The following is a 21,719-nucleotide window of genomic DNA, read 5'->3' on the forward strand; positions in this document are numbered from 1 at the left end:
GTTCTTCACTCATGTTCCTGAAGCATACATACCAATAAATTCTTAAGAAAAGTTACACAGGCAGTAAGTACATTGGATAACCTCTGAGACACTGGATAACCTCTGTTATGTTTGATTATGTTTGATTGGTAGATTAGCTGGGTATAAAATTCTAGGCTGAAACATTTTTTCTCTCAATATGCTTTGTGTTCTTTCTGGTTCATTAGAGTTTTCTCAATCCTTTGTATTGAGACTCTGAGGTTTTTTTCTGTCTTCTCTTTATGCTTAATTTTCAGAAATTTACAAAGATGTGTGTGTTTGTGTGGCTCTCCTTTTCTTGATGTGCCTTTCAACCTAGAGACTGATTTCCTTTAGTCTGGAAAATTTTCTTATATTATGTTTTCGGTAATAGCCTTGTTTCCATTTTCTACATTCTGTCTTTCTACAACTTAGTCATATATTGAACATTTTAGGTTTATATTCTAAACTACTTATTTTTTATTTAATTTATCTCTTTATCTTATCCTTTTACTCTCTTGGATATTTCCTTGACTTATCCACTAGCTTGTCTATTGAGGATTGAGTTTTTTTTCAAACCATCTTTTTCTTTGTTTTTAATCTGCAAGTGCTTTTTTTTATATATATCTTCTCCCCTACTTTTATAGTAGCATTCTGATCTTAGTTTACAGATGTAATATTTTCTCATTTATATCTTTGAGGATATGAAATAAAAGTTATTTGAAGTTTGACACCAATGCACTCTAGCTGGGGTGACAGAGTAACACTCTGTCTCAAAAAACAAAAGAAAGAAGTCATTTGAAAGTTCTTGGTACAGCCTCTAGGTGTACATACTTACCAGAAATTAAGAAAGTAAATGATTCTTGTCACTAATTAACAAATACTTTTGCAAGTCAATGGTTTCTGTTTCTTTGCTTTCATAAAACTTTAAAAATGACCTATTTAGGATGTCAGCAGATCGATGATTTCAAATAACTTTGCCATTACAGCACCATATTGTTTTTGGCACATGGTTCAGAAGAAGTCTGTTATTGATGCATATTGCTCTAATGAACTTTCACATTCTTGTTTTTTATGTGAACTGTATTTCTCAGGGCTTAGAGCTATAGAAATGAGCAGTAGGGACTGGGTGCGTTGGCTCATGCCTATAATCCTAGCACTTTGGGAGGCTGAGGCAGGAGGATCACTTGAGCCCAGGAGTTTGATGCTACAGTGGGCTGTGATCGCTGCCTCTGCATTCCAGCCTGGGCAACGGAGCAAGACCCCACCGCTAAATAAAGAAAAGAAATGAGCTATAGGAATAGAAATGATGCTGAACCTTGTCTGAATCTAGTAATAGGTGGTATTCTTCCACATTTCATGAGCTAAGAGGCCAGGGGGGATTCAACTCCCTCTCTCTCATTAAAAGGTGTATTTAGACAAAATTTTATTTCTTGTCTAAAAATTATAAAAATGTGTTATTTTTCATCAGTTGTATACCACTAATAATTGTAATGAGAACTCAATCCAGAAACTTCTTAACATTTTAGAGCCACAGGATATTAAAAGAAAATTAATTTTAATTTCCATTCATTATTTTTGTGAAGTATGACAGGATGGTCACTAAAAAACATTCAAACAAAAGCACATTGAATTAGGGTAAAACTATATGAGTCAAGTATAATAGAAAGTAAGTTCAAGGTGAAAAGAATGAAATACAATTTCTGACTGTTCGAGAAGTGTTTCTTCATGTCTTTTTTAGAGTGGGTTGTGATGGATGTGTGTGGTATTTAGAATATATTGGCTACATTAAGAAGTGATGTATCTAACAGACAAGGTTATAAAAAGGAAATAAAAGATAAATAAAAGATGACCACTCTTCTTTTATAATAATAGTAAATGATATAAATTTATTTTAAAGTTTTAATATTTGTAATATCCCAGAAATTATATCTTTTTCAACTGCTTACCTATCATTCAATTTTTAAATATTACCTAAAAAATATATTGAGACCAAATCTATATACCAGGGGTGGGGAGCCCTTTCATGTTGGAAGGCCACGTTAATTTAACTATAATCAAATAAGGCCATGTTCAAGAAACTTCAGTTAGATATAGTTTATTTTTTTTTTATTTTTTATTTTTTTTGGCTTAGCTCTGCTGCTGTAAGATATAGTTTAAAACATACCTCATTTTGTAAAAATCTAACTATGTACTTAATAATTTCAAAAAATGAAAACTATTTGTTAATTTTAAAGTTAACTAACCTTTTAATGACTTTGTTGTAACTGCTTTTTGTGGAAAGGATTTGAATTTTTGGTTGTAGCATGGAGGTTTGCAGTTTCAGTTGATCCTCTAGAATGCGTATCTGTCATTTGTGACCTTAAGAGTATCTTGATTTGGGTTAGATAGAAGAATGTTGATCTGCAGCAGTAAGTGGTTAAAAAGCAAGAAAGCATTTTTCGTGTGTGTTGCCAAGGGCACGGGTATTCTGCATTTTTCCATATTTCAACTGGATCTTTCTTAGCATCAAACAATGACTGAAATGTCGTCTACTGAGAGCTCAATCAATTCCATCTGTAATTCTTTTTTTTTTTTTTTTTTTTTGAGACAGAGTCTCACTTTGTTGCCCAGGCTAGAGTGAGTGCCGTGGCGTCAGCCTGGCTCACAGCAACCTCAATCTCCGGGACTCAGCGATCCTACTGCCTCAGCCTCCCGAGTAGCTGGGACTACAGGCATGCGCCACCATGCCCGGCTAATTTTTTGTATATATATTTTTAGTTGGTCTATTAATTTATTTCTATTTTTGGTAGAGACGGGGTCTCGCTCAGGCTGGTTTCGAACTCCTGACCTTGAGCAATCCGCCCGCCTCGGCCTCCCAAAGTGCTAGGATTACAGGCGTGAGCCACCGCGCCCGGCCCCATCTGTAATTCTTTAGGTGCCTTGGTGATATCAACTAGGTGAGACTGAAATGCTAATTTGAGTGTGATGTCATGATTCTCAGAGTCAGTGAACCTTTCTCTCATTGTATTCTTCAATTGATAGGTCTGTAACAGCTTCATAGTCTTCAATGATGTGCATCTATCATCCTGCTCTTCGGTGACCTTCGCTAACTGGGGAAAATGCGCATCCAAAATTTCCTTTTGGAAAAGAAGTGTTTTGAAAAAAGATAGCTTTTTTTTAAAAAAAAAAAAGCTTGGATTTTTTTGCCATGGTATCATATAAAGTCTTAGTTTTATCTTGCAAAGAAATATTCAGGTTGTTCTGATTTGACATGATATCACACAGAAATACTGCATTCTTACAGAAATCTTCTTTCAATAATTCACATTAAAAATCTGTTCCTCATAAAATTTAATTATCTGTTCTCGTGGAGATAAAATTTTGGTTAACACGTGTCCTCGAGATAGCCAACACACTTTAGAATGGTATGGCAAATCCACACTGAATACCTCATGTCTCAACTTTAGCATGTTATGAAACTGATGATGCTGTGTTGCATTTGCACTAATATAGCTCACAGTACTTGCAACTTACTGTGAAGTGTCACTTAACATAGTAGCTTTAGCGCAGAGATTTTCCTGATGCGAGAGACAATGAAAAGATATGAGAGCATCTGCATCTGTTAATACCTATTTTTATCTGTGCATTAAACCCTTCATGTTTTCCTGTCATGGAAGGTGCACCATCTGTACATACACTCACTAAATTTGCCAAATTCAGTCCAACTTCACAACATGTATCTTGAAAGTTGTTGAAAATATCTATTCCCGATGTTCTGTTCACAAGAGTGCTCAAAGTGAGTAATTCTTCATAACAAAAAAAAACTTTTGTTATGGCCCAAATGAATTATAAAACCTGCTCCAAGTCAGTAGTATTAGTTGACTCATCCAAAGCAATTGAATAATACATATTTTGCTTTTGAAATATTGCATGAAGTTATTCTGTTAAGTTAAAGGCTAATTCATGTTACCCATCAATTATGGTTCTCCTTGAAAGAGGCAGTTGTTTATACTTTGAAATGTTATCAGGGCCTAAGCATCCTTCAACTTCGATAATGCATTCTTTCACAATTTCTACATCAATGAATGGCTTCCCTTTTTCCCCCTGAATATATAAGCTACTTTATAAATTGCTTCAGTGGCATTATTTCCAGGTCTTATTGCTGCTTGAAAGAATTATCTTTGCTTTTGCTTTTCATCTTTTAATTTTTTTCAGTACAACCTTTCACACCTGGGCTCCCCTTTATTAAAATATTTGTGGTCCTTATGAGTGTTATAATGTTGATGAACATTTTTTATGACATTGAATTTGGTGACATTTTCTTGACTACATACCAAAAAAAAAAAAGGCAACAAAAGAAAAAAATAGGTAAATTGGACTGGGTCAAAATTAAACTTTTGTCCAAGGGATTCTGTCAACAGAGTGAAAAGACAACTTATTGAATGGGAGAAAATACTTTAAAATTATATATCTGATAAGGGATTGATATCCACAATATATAAAGAACTCCTACAACTCAATAAGAAAAACCCAGTTCAAAAATGTGCAAATAAGGCCAGGCGCGGTGGCTCACGCCTGTAATCCTAGCACTTTGGGAGGCTGAGGCGGGTGGATTGCTTGAGGTCAGGAGTTCGAAACCAGCCTGAGCGAGACCCCGTCTCTACCAAAAATAGAAATAAATTAATTGACCAACTAAAAATATATATACAAAAAATTAGCCGGGCATGGTGGCGCATGCCTGTAGTCCCAGCTACTCGGGAGGCTGAGGCAGGAGGATCGCTGAGCCCCAGAGATTGAGGTTGCTGTGAGCCAGGCTGACGCCACGGCACTCACTCTAGCCTGGGCAACAAAGTGAGACTCTGTCTCAAAAAAAAAAAAAAAAAAAAAAAAAAGGAAAAAATGTGCAAATGACTTGAATAGTCATTTTTTGGAAGAAGATGTACAAATGGCCAATCGGAACGTGAAAAGATGCTCAACATCACTAGCCATTGAGGAAATACAAATCGAAACCACAGTGAGATACCACTTCACACCCATTAGGATGGATACCATCAAAAATCAGAAAATAACAAGTGTTGCCAAGGATGTGGAGAAATTGGACTTCTGTGCATTGCTGGCGGAAAAGTAAAATGGTGCATCCACTGTGAAAGATAGTAAGGCTGTTCCCTAAAGTGTTAAATGTAGAATTAACACACGATCCAGCAAGTCCACTTCCGGGCATAATCCCAAAGAATTGAAAGCAAGGACTAGAACAGTGATTTTTGCACCAGCGTTCAAAGCAGCATTATTCACAATAGCCAAAAGATGGAAACAACCCAAATGTCCACCTATGGACGAATGGATAAAGTATGGCATATACATCAGCGGAATGTTATTCTGCCTTAAAAATGAAGTTCTGATAATATGTACTACAACATGGGTGAACAAAGCTTTATGCTAAGAGAGACAAGCTAGACAGAAGAGGACAAATGTTGTACGATTCCATAGAGACAGAACATAGAATAGTGGTTACCAGGTACTTTGGGGAGAGGCGAGTTTTCTTTCACAGGTACAGAGTGTCAGTTCGGGGTGGTGATGATGACTACACAGCAAGGCGAGGGTTCTTAATACCACTGAAATGCCCACTTGAAAATGGCTGAAATGGTAAATTTTATGATCTGTATACTTTTGCCACAATCAGAAATAAACAAAACATTATCAAGATAGTTTTTCAGATCTGTGGATGCGTAGATCTTCAAGTTTCTCTTAGGGAATGTGTGCACAGCTGTTCCTGTATCTGTAGAACACCTGTCTAGTGTCCTTCACGCTCTGGATCCAGCCGCCTTCTCTCACCTCATTTTCCCTGTTCTGGCCACCTGGCCATTCACACCTGCTACACTCTTGTGTAAGTTGTTCCCTCTACTTTGTCCCTTCTCCCCCAACCCAGGTGATGAGTGGCATCTGACACTTCAAGACCTAGGCCAAGTGGCCGCCACCTTTGGAAAAGCTGCTCTGTGCTTCAGGTAGAACCCGTCTCTCCCTGTCCTACGTTCTCAGAGGACTTTTCCATAGCTCCGATATATCCCATGCCTGTCCCCAACCAGACCGAATTGTGTTAGGACAGAGAGATGGTATCTCATTCACCTTTGTAACTCCTGCCCATAGCACAGAGAAAAACTTGAAGCAGGATCTTAGTAAATAGCTCCATAACTGAATTTTTAAAAAATACATATGCTTCTTTCCTAATAACCCTCCTCTGGAATTGTAAACAGACCTTTTCCTCCACTTTCGAGAACCAGAAAATAAGACACAGAGTGGCTCACACCTTGCCCAGGCTACAGGCTCACACCTTGCCCGGGCTACAGGCTCACTGTGGCTGGTGAGGATGGGGCGTAAGAATTCTGCTCCTGCCTGACGACCCTCGTCTCTTCGGCCAGGCACTAAATCTTACTGTCCATAAATCAAGAGCATTACTTTATTGGTTATAAAACACATGTTCTCAAATATTTGCCATAGGTCCTGCCTATAAATGAAATGATCTTATACATATTTCTGCTACCCGTTCCATAATAAACCCCCTGCCACTGTTCCAACACCAGGAGGTTGGAAACAGCTGTGTCATTAAAGAACGATAGCAGATCCTACCCAGTGACCTCCAGATGAAAGGCTCATTATTTCCTTACTGGTCTCAAGAGCTGTTCAGTCCCCGGGCACGCCAGCGCGGGATTTGGACTGAAGACTCTAAGCTTTCAACTATAAAAAAAATGTACGTAGTCCTTGACACAATTTGGAGCGATTACATTCTATTGTGCCAAGAATTCCTTATTAAAAATCAGTTTAATTGTGCACACCCCATCTGGTTGGTATTATGGTCTTTCATGGGAGGGGGAAAACACGATTTTGTATTTACCTGGTGTTCCGTAGTATGAGCACGTAGTTTTGCAGAAGCAGAGGCATTTTGTAGCACTGAGAAATTAATAATTAAGGAAACTTTAAAAAGATTTACCAGACTTCCCTTTATTAACTTTTGTGACTTTGAGCTATAAGATTCAACTTCTTACATCATTTGGGAATTTAATGGAAAAGAAAATGCCAAACTAAAGCAAAAAAATGTACAGATGTACATCATTTGAAAAAGTGAAGGTTTGGGGAGATTAAGGAAGGTGCCTATGCTCACACAGCACTTAAGAGCTCGAACTCAGCTGTCCTGTGCTCATGTTTACGAGAGCTTTCCTCTTCAGCACTAAATATTAGTATTCTGGGTATATCCTTCTGTTGAGTGCCCACTGTGGCCCAGCACTGTGCTAGATCCGGGTGTGCAACGTTGAGTGGAATTGATATAATCTCTGCCCACATGGGGTAGCCAGACAGCAATGGAACAAAAATTATAGACGGTGACAAGCTAAGGAAAAAAAAACACAAATATGGTGTGGTGATAGAAAACAGCAAGTTTTCTTCATCTGTACAATTATTTGAAGTTGAAGTAACAACAGTTACAATAATAATAGAGATGTATAGAGATGTATAATAGAGATGTATAAAGAAAAGGCAATTTTCCCACATCTGCCTCCATTTCTGCTCAATAACCAATAGGAATGGTCTGACCAGACTTCCTCACTTTCCTCTGCACTCATACAAACACGTATAAACATGCAGCATTTTTGTTGTAGTTTTACCAAAAAAAAGGATCCTGTTCACATCATTCTGTAACTGTGTTTGCCTTGAAAAGTGCTTAGAATTTTTATGACTATGTGTTTGCTGGTAGCATTTTACCTGCCCAAGACTGAGTCAGCAAGGGTGAGAAAACTCTCCAGAGATGTTACAGGTGAGGCCCTGTGTAGTACAATCTCCTCCCTGCTCACCATTTATTTCTGGGTACTCAATCCCATAATTTATTGCACAAAAGATACTCCAGGGTGTCTCACTACTACTGCTGCTGTCTCTACGACTACTACTATGTCTTATTTCTGACAATTCTTGCTCTATAATAGCATTTCTGATTTTTTTCCCCTTGATTTCCTACCTACTTACCGATTTATTTACTTACTTGGCCTTTTGCTAATCTCATGCTATTTATCGGGCATTCCTTCATGTCCATAATGTAGAGACAACATTTTAAAAGATAGGTACTTAATATTTTAGAGATTGGCTACAATCACCCTCTACTAAAAAAACCTTAGTGTTTTTTTTTTCTTCCTATGCTGTTTTATTTTCTACTACCAACAATACTGCAAAATGAGATATGTTTCTTATATACTGGTGCTTTTATTTATGAGAAGTGGGTTTCCAGAAATATAATTTCTATTTCTGTTTATATTATATCTTAATACATACAGCCAGATTCAATTTCAAAAAAGATTCTGGCATTTTGACTTTTAAACGCATACCTTTGATGCCGGTTTATCACTCCAGACCTGATGTGCAAATAAGTAGATGCTGATGTTATTGTCACTGTAGTGAGAAACCATATGTCTAATTTATTTAATCATTCTCCGCAGGGTACTTTCCCAGGTCAGGTCTCTATCAGGGATCCTGGAAGAGCAGTCTACTAAAGGAACAGGTCTTCCTTTTTGCAAATTAAGCAGCCGTCTGTTAAGTGCCGGCTGTTCGTTGAGAGCCCAGGCATGGTGGCAGGTACAGCCTAGCGAGGTTGGATGAAGGCGGTGGGACATCCAGACAGGAGCCTGTGCAATTAGCCAAGACGGTTACTGCATTTTTGGCAGGCAGGCAGCAGTTAAAGCAAAGAAGGATCTTTTTCCAAGAAGGAAAAGCCATTTAATAAGTTTGGGTCAGTTTGCTCATAACAACACTACATTTGAGGACCCGAAACCCCAGGAGCTTGGCAAGCCAGCGGGGCTTGGCAGGTCTTCCTCCCAACTCACAGAGTCTGAGGCTGTCCAGCCGGGACCTGGCTCTCCGGGCTTTGCCTGTATTCATTTAATAGCATTCCTGCCTAACAGGAAAGTAAAGGCAGAGGAATCTTTTCCCCCATTAATCCAAAAGAGTAAAACTTAGTGGCTATAAGTAAGCCACCGCCATCCAAGTAACTGCACGTAGGAGGGGAGATGGACTGTCTGTCTGTGTTGAGGGCTGTGTGCTTGGTGTAGAAGCTGGGAGCGGCTGGCCCACCAAAAATGACATTAATGTTTAGGAATTGGGTGGTACCGTCTTTTTTGTATGTGAATTAACATTTGTATACGCCTAGCTAGTGTGAAAGTCCGATTTTATAATGTGTCAGAGAGCTATCGTGTACCTATCTCATGAGTAAACAAAATAAAAACTAAGTACGTGCATATAAATATTTAAAAATACGTCGCGTTCTCATACTTTTTCCGTTTCACCTATGGAAATCTTGCCAAAACCAAATCAAGTCTGAATGTTTACAATGTCAGAGAAAACCAGCTCGTGGATTTTGAAATTAAGAAGTGGATTTTCTGTTTGTTTGTTTTGTTTATTTTGGTTTTAATTTTTGTCTCCGCTGAATGAATAGTTCCAGTGGAATAAACAGGTCTGATCATCTAATGGTGAATTATGTGAATGCTGGCTTGAGAGGGAGTTGGAAGTGTTGAGAATGAGCTTGTTTATACGTTTCAAAACCCTGTAGCACCTGCAACTGATAAAAATTAGTACAAACAGCAAAAGTCTTTGAAGAAACATGTGGCCGAGCCAGTGCCAACTTGGACAGAATCAGAACACTGGCTGCTCAGAGGAAATAGCCCAGCATTCAGCTAATCAACAATGTTAATCTGAAACGAAGAGTGAAAATTTTTACATGGTTCAGTGTTGCTTGGAATGATCTCAATGTCAACAAGGTCAGTTCAAGGAAAGAGATGCTCAATTTCTTAGAACTTTTTTAGCCCCTTATTGTATGTTTTCATCAACTTGGGTTCCATGATTATACAGAATTCACTCTCCGTTTTTAAAATGATTTCTTGTTAATAATTTATAAAGATATATTGCCGTTTTGGGGATCTCAAGTTTGTAAAGGCATTAGATCCACATCTCGTGCTACTCTGGCCTCTGAAGAGTAGAGCCTGTGATTCCAAGTGTGAGGTCAGGCTAGAGGGGGGTTTTTCAAAAAGGACTGGAGCTTTCCGAACCCTCACCCCTGTACGTACAGGCAGAATCACGGCTTCATGCAGCCAGTCCCCTTTCGTTACTGTGCTTGCAACAAACATCTGTCACAAGTAGATTTCTAAGTTTTATCAGGTTGACCTAATACATTTATTTCTTCAATCCAGAGTTCCTCAACAATGGCATTATTGACATATTAGACCAGATAATTCTTTCTTATAGGGGCTTTCCTAGGCATTGTAGGATGTTTGGTAGAATCTTTGGCTGGTTTGATGCCAATAGCACCCTCCCCTAAGTAGTGATGATAAAAAGATCTCCAGACGTTATCAAATGTCTCCTTGGAGACAAAATCACCCCTAGCTGGGAATTACTGCTTGAGACAGTTATATAAATAAAACTTTAACATGTTTAGAAAGTTCAAAACAGAAGCAGTATAAGAGAATCTCCCTCTTTTCCTCCTAGAGAGCCAGTTCTACCACCTAGAGATAAGGAATAGTAATGATCTCTTATGCCTTCCAGAGAGTTGCCGTCCATATATGAGTATGTACATAATATTCTGCACAATCACGACCATTCAGTATATACTCTTATTTTTCATTTTAATATATCTGTGATTTTTGTATTATAGTACATAGGGATTTATAAAGCTCACCAGTAGTGTTTCATTACATGGATGAATCATAATTCATTAAACCAGCTATCAGTATATATGTAGGTTGTAATTTTTTGGTTTTTTTTTTTAAATAATGCCACATACTTATATTTTTATGTGAAATACTACATGATTATAGCTATAAGATGTAATTTAGAATATGTTCCTACAAGTAGACTCGCTATATCAAAAGAAAACTACATTAAAGTTTTATAGACACTCTGTTACCACCTGGGTATTAGAATAGCTATTTCCCCAGGTTATCAAACTTTTAGATCTTTACCCATTTGATAACTAAAAAGTGGATATCCCTTTGTGGTGTGTTTAATTAAGGAGAATAGGATTTATGATATTTCTAAGTCTCTTTGTTTACCCTGTGATCATACCACATGCAAGGTCTGTCCGGAAAGTATCCAGCCATGTAATATGAAAAATAAGAGACATTTATTGAAGAAGACACAAGAAACATTATACACAGGACAATGCCACCTCAGTCCCCTTCAAAGCAGGCGCCTTGGGACCTCACACAGCTCTCCCAGCGTCTCTTAACCTAGCCTGTACACATTCAGTGTCCTCAGGTATTCTGCCCGTTGCAGGCCTTCCAGATCGTGGATCCCTTTTAACAGATTCTCGACCATCTGTGAAGCGTTCGTGACACACTTTTATTTGTTTTGCACTCATTGCATCGTTCCCGGAAGCCTCATGGATCATCCGAATGGTTTCCGAGGAGGAATGTTCAAGCTTGACGCAAAATCTGCTGCAGACTCAGTTGCTCTGCTTGCTCAGGCATTTTGAATGTGACAGCCACACAGTACACAGGCTCACTCCGTGGTGTCTAGACCCCCACTGACTAGGACAGTGAGGACGCCGTTGTTCACGTGTGTGCATCCCAGACCACTCTCTGTAGCTGCCGGTATACATCCATGTCGCGCATTCTCGTCATATTAACAAAGTCTGGGTACTTTCCGGACAGACCTTGTCTATTCTTTGCCTATCTTCCTAGCCGTTTATAGGGTGTTTTCTTTCTGGTTTTTTAAAAACTATTTATATATTAAGGAAATTAGGCCTTTGTTTTCATAGATGTTACAAATGTATTTGTACTGTTTATCAGTTTTCTTTCAATTTTATTGATAATTTTTCTCTACAGAAATTAACTGCGTTGTTTCAAATGTTTCCCTCTTTCTGAATTTAATGTCTTACAGAGAGCCATTTTCACATTTAACAGAATAACCTTTTTTCATGTCTTCTCCTAGGCTTTCAGAGTTGTGTTTTTTTATGTTTAAATATTCAAGCCATGTGAAGTTAATTTGCATATAGAGAGACTGAAATACCATATAATTTTTTCCAGAGACTGTGGTAATTAGCCGTATGATAAAGAGCATTTCAGACATGTGGGCTAAAGACGGCTTATTAAACAAATGCTGTTGACATAATTGCTCATATTTGGGTGCAAAATAATAAAGCTGATCCACACTTGGTGCTTTCAAAGAACGGCAGAAGGCCAGGATAGCTTGGTGAGGAGAGGCAGTGTTGTCAGAAAGACAGGTGGCAGCCTGGGAGGGCTTTGTAAGTCAGGGTTAGAGATTTGATCGTAGTCGAATAGCCATTCCTTTGCATGTTTGTTCGACATGTTTCTCTTATATGTAGCAGATATTTTGGATTTGAATTTTTTATCCATCTGAGCATTTAAAATTTTTTATTATTGACGTAACACACACATTTAGCATTACTCCCCTCATCACATTTTATGTTAGTTTTCACCTTTTGATGTTTCCTTGGTTTCCATCTTTTGCTAAAACCCCCATCATACTTTGTTTCCCCGAGGACTTGTAAATACTCACTGCCTTCTGGTATCTCGTACTGCTAGAGAGAAATAGGACACCGGCGTGATTTTTTTTCCCCTTGTAAGTTAATTGCTTTTTTTGCCTAAATATACTGAAGAATTGATCTTGCAAAATTTTAAAACTCTAAATTTCTATGGCAGGATATACATAGATGTTGATTTTTCTGTATCTGTTGCTTGTTTTGTTTCCTAGGACAAAGGATGCCCTCTTTATTGGCTGATTAAGGTTTTAGACTATTTCAGAACTTTTTCTTCTGATATATCTTTGAACATTTTTTTACTATTCTCTGTGTTCTTTTTTTTTTTTTTAACCAAATCTCTTTTTTTGTAATTTTCAAATTATCTTTAAAGGCCTCTAACTGTATCAGTTTCTGTTGAAATCATCATTACCATTGGCCCTAGGCCGAGCACTGATTTATCGAGCCTTCCCTCCCGATCACTGCATGTGGTTTCAGCAGTGTCGACTCTGGTTTTTAGTTCCCTTTATGGGACTTTGATCTGTAACATTCACCTTTTCCTGTTTGTCTCCTTCTTTGACATCTTACTCATCTTATTTTAGCCTTCATTTCAAAGAAACACATTTTCATTAGCTCTTCCAGGCTCACAAAGGATGTTCAAAATTTTCTTCTGCCTTGTGGCTGCCTAGTTCTTCTACAAAGGTTATCTCATGTGCATTTGTCTTGTTTTTTTATTTTTTTTCCATATACTTTTTAATTTTTCCTGGGGAGAGGAGCTTCAAAGTTGCCTCAGAATACTTTCTTATCAAATTTTCTTGTCTCTTCGCTGGTTTCCTATGATTATTTGCAATAACGAGCACCTCCCTTGCTGCCGTTTCTCACCCTTGGAAGAGGAGGCTTGCATGCCTCTCAGGGAATTGCTGTGTGTATGGGTTGGCTGCTGGATGGTTTTGCATTTTTTTTTCTTTTCAGTTCACCTTGTTCAGTGTCTGACAGGTCGGTTGCCATTTATGCTTCCTTCTGGATCCAGCCGTTCTCCCTCTTTGACTAGTGAAAAAAGGGGAGTGGGGGTATGTGCATTTATTGCCCTTCCACTTCAGTTTGCCTGCTGCATTGAATCCATGCAGGGACCTCTGCCATTGCTTGCCCCTACCTCTCTATTTTATCCTCTGAGTAAGAGGTGGTTCAGCTATTTCTTGAGTTGTTTCGCCTATTTCTTGGGAATATTTTTCAGCTCTGTTTGAATGTGTAGGTTTTGTCTGCTGTCGGCATACTCTTTTGATTCGATCCAGTCTCATCCTGGGTATCGGTGTCTATCCTGTGTTATTTGTAGTTGTAATTGAGGACGTTCATAGTTTTCATTGGAAATGCTTATTTCTTTTCTATTTTCTTTTGCTATTTTTAGGTGATGTTAGGGAGGGCAGGGTAGTAGAAATGTCACTACTACCTTCAATGAGACAACAGATTAACTGGGTCACAGTTAATTAAGTGTTCGCTAGATACCGATCAGTGCTCGCTCGTGTGAATAGAACTCAAGAGTTATAATCTTGGGGAAATTAAGTTTAAGCCCTTGAAACAGTTTGCAGATTTGTTGGAATCATATGTGCATCCAGGCCCCCCGTTGCACTGAAAGTGAGGTTGAAATATCGGACGCCAGGACCTCCAGTGATAGGGGGTGAGGGGGATTGAAGTTGTGGCTTTGGGGATGGCTGATATTTGAATAGGTGTTGTAAGAATTTTCCAAACACGAAACACAGAATGAACCTCTGGTTCTCAGTTCTCCACCAATATTGCTTCACTGAGAATAGCCAGACCTCCTGGGAGGAGAGCTGAAATCGGGTGGATAGGAGAGAAGGTGCCAACTCCCGTGGGGAGTGTGGTTACAGCGGCTGGGATTGGGGGAGCGGAGAGATGGTGTCGAAGGATACAGAGTCTCAGACAGAAGGAATACGTTGTGGGGGTTTTCATTACCACACAGCTTGGTGAATATAATTAATAGTGTGTTGTCCATTTTAAAATTGCTAAGAGTTATGATATCAGAAATGTCCATTAAAAAAGAGAAAGAATAAAAAAAAATTGCCATGAGAGTAAATTTCAAATGTTCTCACCACAAAAAAATAGCATTTGAGGCGATAGATATGTTGGTTAGTTTGATCTTTATTCTGTACCATAGTCATAAATCTTAACATGACTTTGTACCCCATAAATAATGCCCATTAATAAATTGTCAATTTACAATAAAGTAAGAAGTTTTTAAAAAGAAGAAGAAAATGTAAAGAGTGAATAGGAGCGTTGGAAGGATTTTTGAAAGCCTGCAAGCTTATCTTGGTTTTAGGCGGGAGCCCTAGTAGATTTTTAAACTGGAGCATGACGCGATGAAATCCGTATTCAAGGAAATATCTAGCAATCGAATCGCGGCGTTTAATTTGATCCCACTGAGACTTGGCGAGTCCCTGCTCGTCCCCGGCATCATGCATAGCGCAGCATAGGGGACAATCCCTGTCTCAAGAAACTGCGTCTGGTAGAGTCAAGAAGCTGATCTTGAAAAATCTTGAGTCAGTAGAATTTCAGAACCGGAGCCAGTCTCAGCTCAGGTTATCTTGGCGCAGCTGTGCTGTGTTGCCAGTGAGGTCTTAACCATAGTAACGGGGTTAGTCTGTCACGATCTTATTCTGCTCACGTAGATTCTGGGATTTGTGTGATCCTTTAAAGTCTGCCCGAATCACTGGAATCTTGCTGTTGCATATAAGTTTAGCTGAATTTTAAGCAGCAACATTTCGTATTCCATATTTTCTATCTGCTGCCTTCTAAGTCAGGTCTCCGTCCTCCTGATTGCTTTCCTCTCTTCCATTCCCATCCTACTGCCTCTGTGTCGTCTTCCCATCACACTTGGGCCATCTTTCCTTCTCTGATACTGTATTATCCCCTTGTCACATGGCACTAGTTCTATCCTGGCACTTTGCTCTGGGGTTGTCTTTATGTCAGTCTTGCCTAATCAATTAGAATTATAGACTACTTGAAGGCATAAATAACAGTCCCTATTTTATTTATCTATACATCCCACGGGACTCCAAAAGACGATTTGAGCACGCTCCTTTCACGTGACGGTGTTTTGGCCTCTGCCGAGGTGATGAGTGGACATCCAGTTAAGGAGGGTCAATACTGTACGAACTGAGGACTCTCGTGACCAACAGAGGAGTTTTCTGTTTTTTTCTTACTTACGATTTTTATCTATTTGAAAGTCCTACAAAGAAAAATCATGTTTATCAAATCGGCTTTATAGGAAAAAAGAACATGAAGTTGAGACCCTTCCAGTCGATGAGAAAGTGTCGACGCAAAGCCAATTAGATAGAAATTACATATAAATTGTTCTTCGGTAAACATGTATGTACATATTACCTCTGAAAATAGATGTGTATGAAGTATAAGTTTTCCTTGAAATATTGATATTTGTGATTCGGGGAATTTATTCCTGTATTTTCTGAAAGAGCAACTGCTGCAGCCCTGGGGTCATTACTCCCAGCAGCTGGTCCAGCTGGTGGTCCACATTCCCCGCTACTTGTTCAGTGAATGGAACCATTTAGGTCAATATTGATATAAAACTTCATGAACTTTTCTTCTCTTTCAGCTCTGGTTCGCCTTTGTTAATGGATTTTCTGGGCAGATTTTATTTGAACGCTGGTGCATCGGCCTGTACAATGTGGTAAGCATTCTTCCTCTCCATCTGATAGCACGCGGGGCTTCAGTGGCATTCCTTCCCTGTTTATGTCTGGGAAGTGTATCTAAGTCAATCATCTGTATACTTAGCAGACAGCACAAATACATCTCTGGGCCCTTTCTTGCTGCCACACATCCTGCAGAAGCCCAAGCTCTCCACACATGGTTTCAATCATAGCAGATCATTCTTGAATAACCCCATGAAATTATTAAGCCATATATCTTGATAATGGGCCCCGGCTACCCTCTTGCTGAATGCCTACACAACATTTTCATGTTTTCAGCTCAAGCAAAAACTTCTGAACTACGTCTAAACTCATTCCATTGCGTTATTTTGGTTCTGAAGGCTTAAAAACCTAGATATGAATATGCAGCATGTGATCCTTTTTGTCCTTCTGGAAAGCATATCTGTCCTTGTGGAAGCATGTTTTCTCCCACAGTTCTAGCTAACACGATGAATTCTGACTTCCAGCCACTGTGGAGGATGGTAATCAGCTCATCTGGTATCTTTCATGGTTTTCATGTCCTTTTTTTTAATTACTTGGCTGTAACGAATCCAAAAGCTAGAAGTCAGTGTAAACTATAAGCCAAAATGATGCAGTAGCTGCTTAGCTTTCTTGCTTTTTGTTTCACGGGAGGAACGAAGGGGCTTGTAGCTAAGTACTCTGGAGACCCCAGAAGGGCCCATTTGTGCAGTCACGTTCTCCCAGTTGCGCTGCACCCCAACTCTGGTGTCCTCCGCTCCTCGGGAGTTTACGCAGCAAGGCAGCCAGCACAGACAGACGGAGGTGGAAGTTACGAGACATGCAGTAGTGTAACCCGCGGTGGTATAAATGTTTGCGGTGTGTACACCCACTGTGGCCGGATATCTAAGTATCCATGCATTTTCGACCCTCTTCTCTGGGCCGCTGCGATGCTGGGTGCTGGGTATATAAATGCCGAATACAATAGCATGCCTGGCCCTGTGTAGCTTACGGGTTAAGAGGGGCAGATGTGTGGACTCAGGCTGGAGTCCCAGGCTGGAGTCAGATCTTGAGTTTACATTGCGTGGGGTGAGTTAGTAGCTATTACCTGCAGCAAAGTGCACCAGCACATTCCCTGCAGATACTGATGGCCCAAAAGACGAAGGTGACTAGTAGTGAGAACGGGGCTTAATCGGATGTCCATTCCTTTCCTGTGCTAGGAAAGCTGCCCTGACTGCCTACGCTGTGGATAGGGGCTCTAGGGCCTCCCCTTTTGCATACTAAGGGGAGACCAGAGAATGCCAACTTTGCAGGATTTGCAACTATTCTGAGAAGGCTAAAGTTATGCAGCCCTTTGGGGAAATGTGCGGACTGCTCCATAATTATTCAGCGTTTGGAAGGGTCAGGTGTCGCAGAGTTGACACCTCACACAAACCTCTGCCACGTACCTATTTTACAGGATACTGAGAGGCAGGAGGCTCTGCTGCAGAACCAAGGGCAGGACTGGCATGCATGTCACCTGCGTGTAGGATGAGTGGATTTGAGTCCTACTTTCATGCTCAGGACAGGAGGGCCGGATTCTTGCCTTAGCTCCATGCAGCCTTAGGCAATTCAAGTTAATCCAACATATTTTATTGAGTGCTTACTACACACAAGATGCTGACAGGCTAGAGGGCAGCGCTGATCAAAATAAGGCCCACAGATAACCAGGATTTGTTTGAAATAATGCAGATTCCTGAGCCCCTCACCTCAACCTAGCAAAGGGTGTCTCAGAGACGCTGAATTTTAAACAAACTTTTCTAGTTATTGTTATGCATATTAAAGTTTGAGACCACAGTGACCTTTGATCCCTAGGGCTGGGAATATGTGATTTTTTTATTTTTGTGGCAGTGAAGTATATTTCAGGGGGCAAATGGCCCAAGTTACTGGAGTGCACAGTGCAGCCACTGAAGGGGGCTGCCAGGGGGCGCTGGCAGGTGGCACGGTCCAGTTGGGTACATCAAGGAGCCATGAGGTGTGCTCACAAGGGACACTGGCATCCGTAGTCACTCAGGCTGGAGGGACCAGACCTTTGCAGAACATGGAGGTTTGCCTCCACCGAAATTGTTTTGGTAACTTTGTATGAAATAAATTGAAGTTTAGACAGAAAAGTTGAAAAAAGAGTACAAAGAACTTCTGTTTACCCTTCACCCAGATTCATCAAGTATTAGCATTTTTCCCCCATTTGCATTCTCTCTGTGCATACGTGTGCACATGCACACACACGCCTACACACGTGCATACACACTACACACTGAAGTGGGCATGTGCTACAGACCTGCTGCCCCTTTGCTACTTAATACTTTAGTGGATAATTGCAAACCCTTCCTCTAACCTAACCACAGTATAATGATCACATCAGAAAACTTTAACACGGATGCAATAATATCATGTAATCCATATTAGTCATATTCCAGTTTTGCTGTTATTATTCTAGTAATGTTGTATTTAACAATTTTTCCCAGGCCAGTATCACTCCAGAGACACCCCCTCCCCCCCCCAAGAGACAGTGTGTAACAAGTAAGGCATTTGCTAGTGACCCCCTCTGCCAGTCTGGACTCTGCCTTGCCATTTTCTTCAAGCAGTATTTCTCTCCTGCTTTTCTTTCTTCTGCATTTTTAATTTATGTTTGATTTCCCCAAGCCTGCTAAAGTAGCAAATCACTCTTTCTCAGTTTAATTCTCATAGCAGGTTAAACAGCATTAAAATAGGATTGATAGGAACACTCACACACTGCTAGTGGGACTTTCAACCTCTATGGAAAGAAATATGGAGATACCTCCAAAGAGCTATGAGTAGAAGAACTACCATTTGATCCAGCAATCCCATTGCTGGGCATCTACCCAAAGGAAAAAAAGACATCGGGACTCAAATGTTTATAGCAGCACAGTCACAATTGCAAAGATGTGGAAACAACTCAAGTCCCCATCAATACATGAATGGATTAAAATAAAATGTGGTAAATGTATACCATGGAGTATTACTCAGCCACAAAAAACAATGGTGATTTAGCACCTCTTGTAATTTCCTGGATAGAGCTGGAACCCATTCTACTAAAAGAAGTATCACAAGAATGGAAAAACAAGCACCACATGTGCCCACCATCAAATTGGCATTAATTGATCGAGACTTGTGCACATATGGTAGTAACATTCACTGGGTGTCGGGCAGGTGGATATATTCACACCTAATGGGTGTGGTGCACCATATCTGGGGGATGGACATACTTGTAGCTCTGACTTGGGCAGGGCAAAGGCAATATATGTAACCTGACCATTTGTACCCACATAATATTCTGAAATTTTAAAAAATGAGGTTGAAACTCCTTCATTCCCCTAAATAGCGAATGAATGCTGTCCCATTATGTTCTCATTATATCCATAGTCAAATTTGTTTACCATTTTACTTTGTGGGTAGAATGAGATTAGAAGTCCACCAGGGATGAATGCTACCAGGATCAGAGGAGTTTTAGCTAAATTTTGTATGTTTCTTAGTGTAGAGAGAACTCTGACATTATTAAACCTGTTCCAGAAAACTAATCCTATTTTCAAGCCAGCAGAATTTGAAGAAGAAAACCATGGGTCAACCTCACTTATAAACATAAGTACAAAAATCCTAAATGAGATATCAGCAAATGAGTGCAACAGTATATTAAAAGAATGAAGTGTTTGACCAAGTATGATTTATTTCAGACATACAGGAGGTTTGAAATAAAAAAAAAAACTTTCTAAATATTACTGTATCAACAAAATAAAGGAGAAAAACATGCCCCATCAGCAGATGCTACAAAAGTTTTGAAGCAATTCAGCTGCCATTCCCTAAATAAGAACTCTAAAACATGACTAGGGAGAAGCCAATCAGCCACAATGCACACTATTTACAAAACCCAGCATGTTGCCATAAATGGTAAAATTCAAAAACTGTATCATTTTAAATAAGAAATTAGTCAAGATGCCTACCATCACTATATAATTCAGCATTGTTTGGGGATTTTTAGCAGCAACCAGACCAAGAAGATTAAATAACTGTTACAAATATTAGGAAAATGATGAACAATTTCTGTGCATCAGGGCCAGGTATGATGGCTCACACCTGTAATCCTAGCATTTTGGGAAGCTGAGGCAGGAGGATCATTTGATCCCAGGAGTGGAGGTTGCAGTGAGCTATGATGACGCCACTGCATTCTAGCCTAGGTGACAGAGTGAGACCTTGTCTCCAAAAAAGATCACTTTTTTCTATCCTAAGAATCAATAGCTTTTTTTTAACTCTAGTAATGGACCACCTATTAATGGAAATGCATTGTCGATAATAATTCCTTTCAAAATAGCAATTAAAATTATACATTGCACAGAAATAATTTTTATTTTACCTGTATGAAAAAAATAAATTCTTATCAAAATATACAAAATAAGATTTGAACAAATAGAAAGGAATACTATTTAATATTTTATTGTATGAGAAAGCAATACTATAAAAGACTCAGGTGGGGCAAAGGCAATGTATGTAACCTAAACATTTGTACCCCTGTAAGATTCTGAAATTTTTAAAAAAGTTAAAAAAAAAATCAACTCCTCTAAAATTAATGTATAAATTAATATGATTCCAAATAGAATCCATCCCAACAGGGAATTGTTGGGGGCAGGGAAGAGGGATAAAATTATAAAATTTTATTAAAGTGTGAATGGAATTAATGAGTACTTGAGAATAAATATGCAGAGCATGCTCAGAAAAGACCATAGGGTATAGACAGGTCTTTAATAAATATGACCATACTATAAAGCCATCATAACCAGTCAATGCCATTGGCATAGAACTAACTAAATAAGTTAGTCTATAACTAGATCCCATTTCTAGATTCTAGATCTATAGTATATGAGAATTTGATAAACATTAAAGGTGATCTTTCAATTTAATGAGAAAAGCATGGATTAATTAATTGTGTTCTCACAGCAGGCTTTTTATTTGGAAAAAAATGGTTTCCTATCTCATACCATTTAGAAAAATTAATTCCAGATATAGTAAAGACTTAAATGTAGAAAATAAAACTGTAAGAATCCTAGAAGACACTTCTGAAAACATGTGAGTTTCAAGGAAGGGAAACTTCTGTAGCTGCATTTGGACACTCAGAAGCTATTCTTGACCATTTAAACATTAAAAGCTTTTAGCCAGGCCGGGCGCGGTGGCTCAAGCCTGTAATCCTAGCACTCTGGGAGGCCGAGGCGGGCGGATTGCTCGAGGTCAGGAGTTCGATACCAGCCTGAGCAAGAGCAAGACCCCGTCTCTACTATAAATAGAAAGAAATTAATTGGCCAACTAATATGTATATATAAAATTAGCCGGGCGTGGTGGCGCATGCCTGTAGTCCCAGCTACTCGGGAGGCTGAGGCAGAAGGATTGCTTGAGCCCAGGAGTTTGAGGTTGCTGTGAGCTAGGCTGACGCCACGGCACTCACTCTGGCCTGTGCAACAAAGCGAGACTCTGTCTCAAAAAAAAAAAAGCTTTTAGCCAGGTGCAGT

The 21,719-nt window shown here is 39.3% G+C and overlaps 1 protein-coding gene across 2 annotated transcripts in view; it reads left to right on the forward strand.

The window, feature by feature from the left end:
• Window positions 1–21,719, forward strand: part of LOC105878807 (phospholipid-transporting ATPase IB) — a 504,404-nt gene that overhangs the window by 336,283 nt on the left and 146,402 nt on the right. For both annotated transcript variants that reach the window (XR_012922496.1, XM_076009551.1), the window contains exon 28: window positions 16,113–16,187. Coding sequence is in view for 1 of the 2 variants with exons in the window: in XM_076009551.1 (XP_075865666.1) it covers window positions 16,113–16,187 (75 nt within the window). In the remaining variant the exon portion in view is untranslated. The remainder of the gene's footprint in view (window positions 1–16,112; window positions 16,188–21,719) is intronic.

Source organism: Microcebus murinus, chromosome 13 (genome assembly GCF_040939455.1).
Source record: "Microcebus murinus isolate Inina chromosome 13, M.murinus_Inina_mat1.0, whole genome shotgun sequence".
NCBI lineage: Eukaryota > Metazoa > Chordata > Mammalia > Primates > Cheirogaleidae > Microcebus > Microcebus murinus.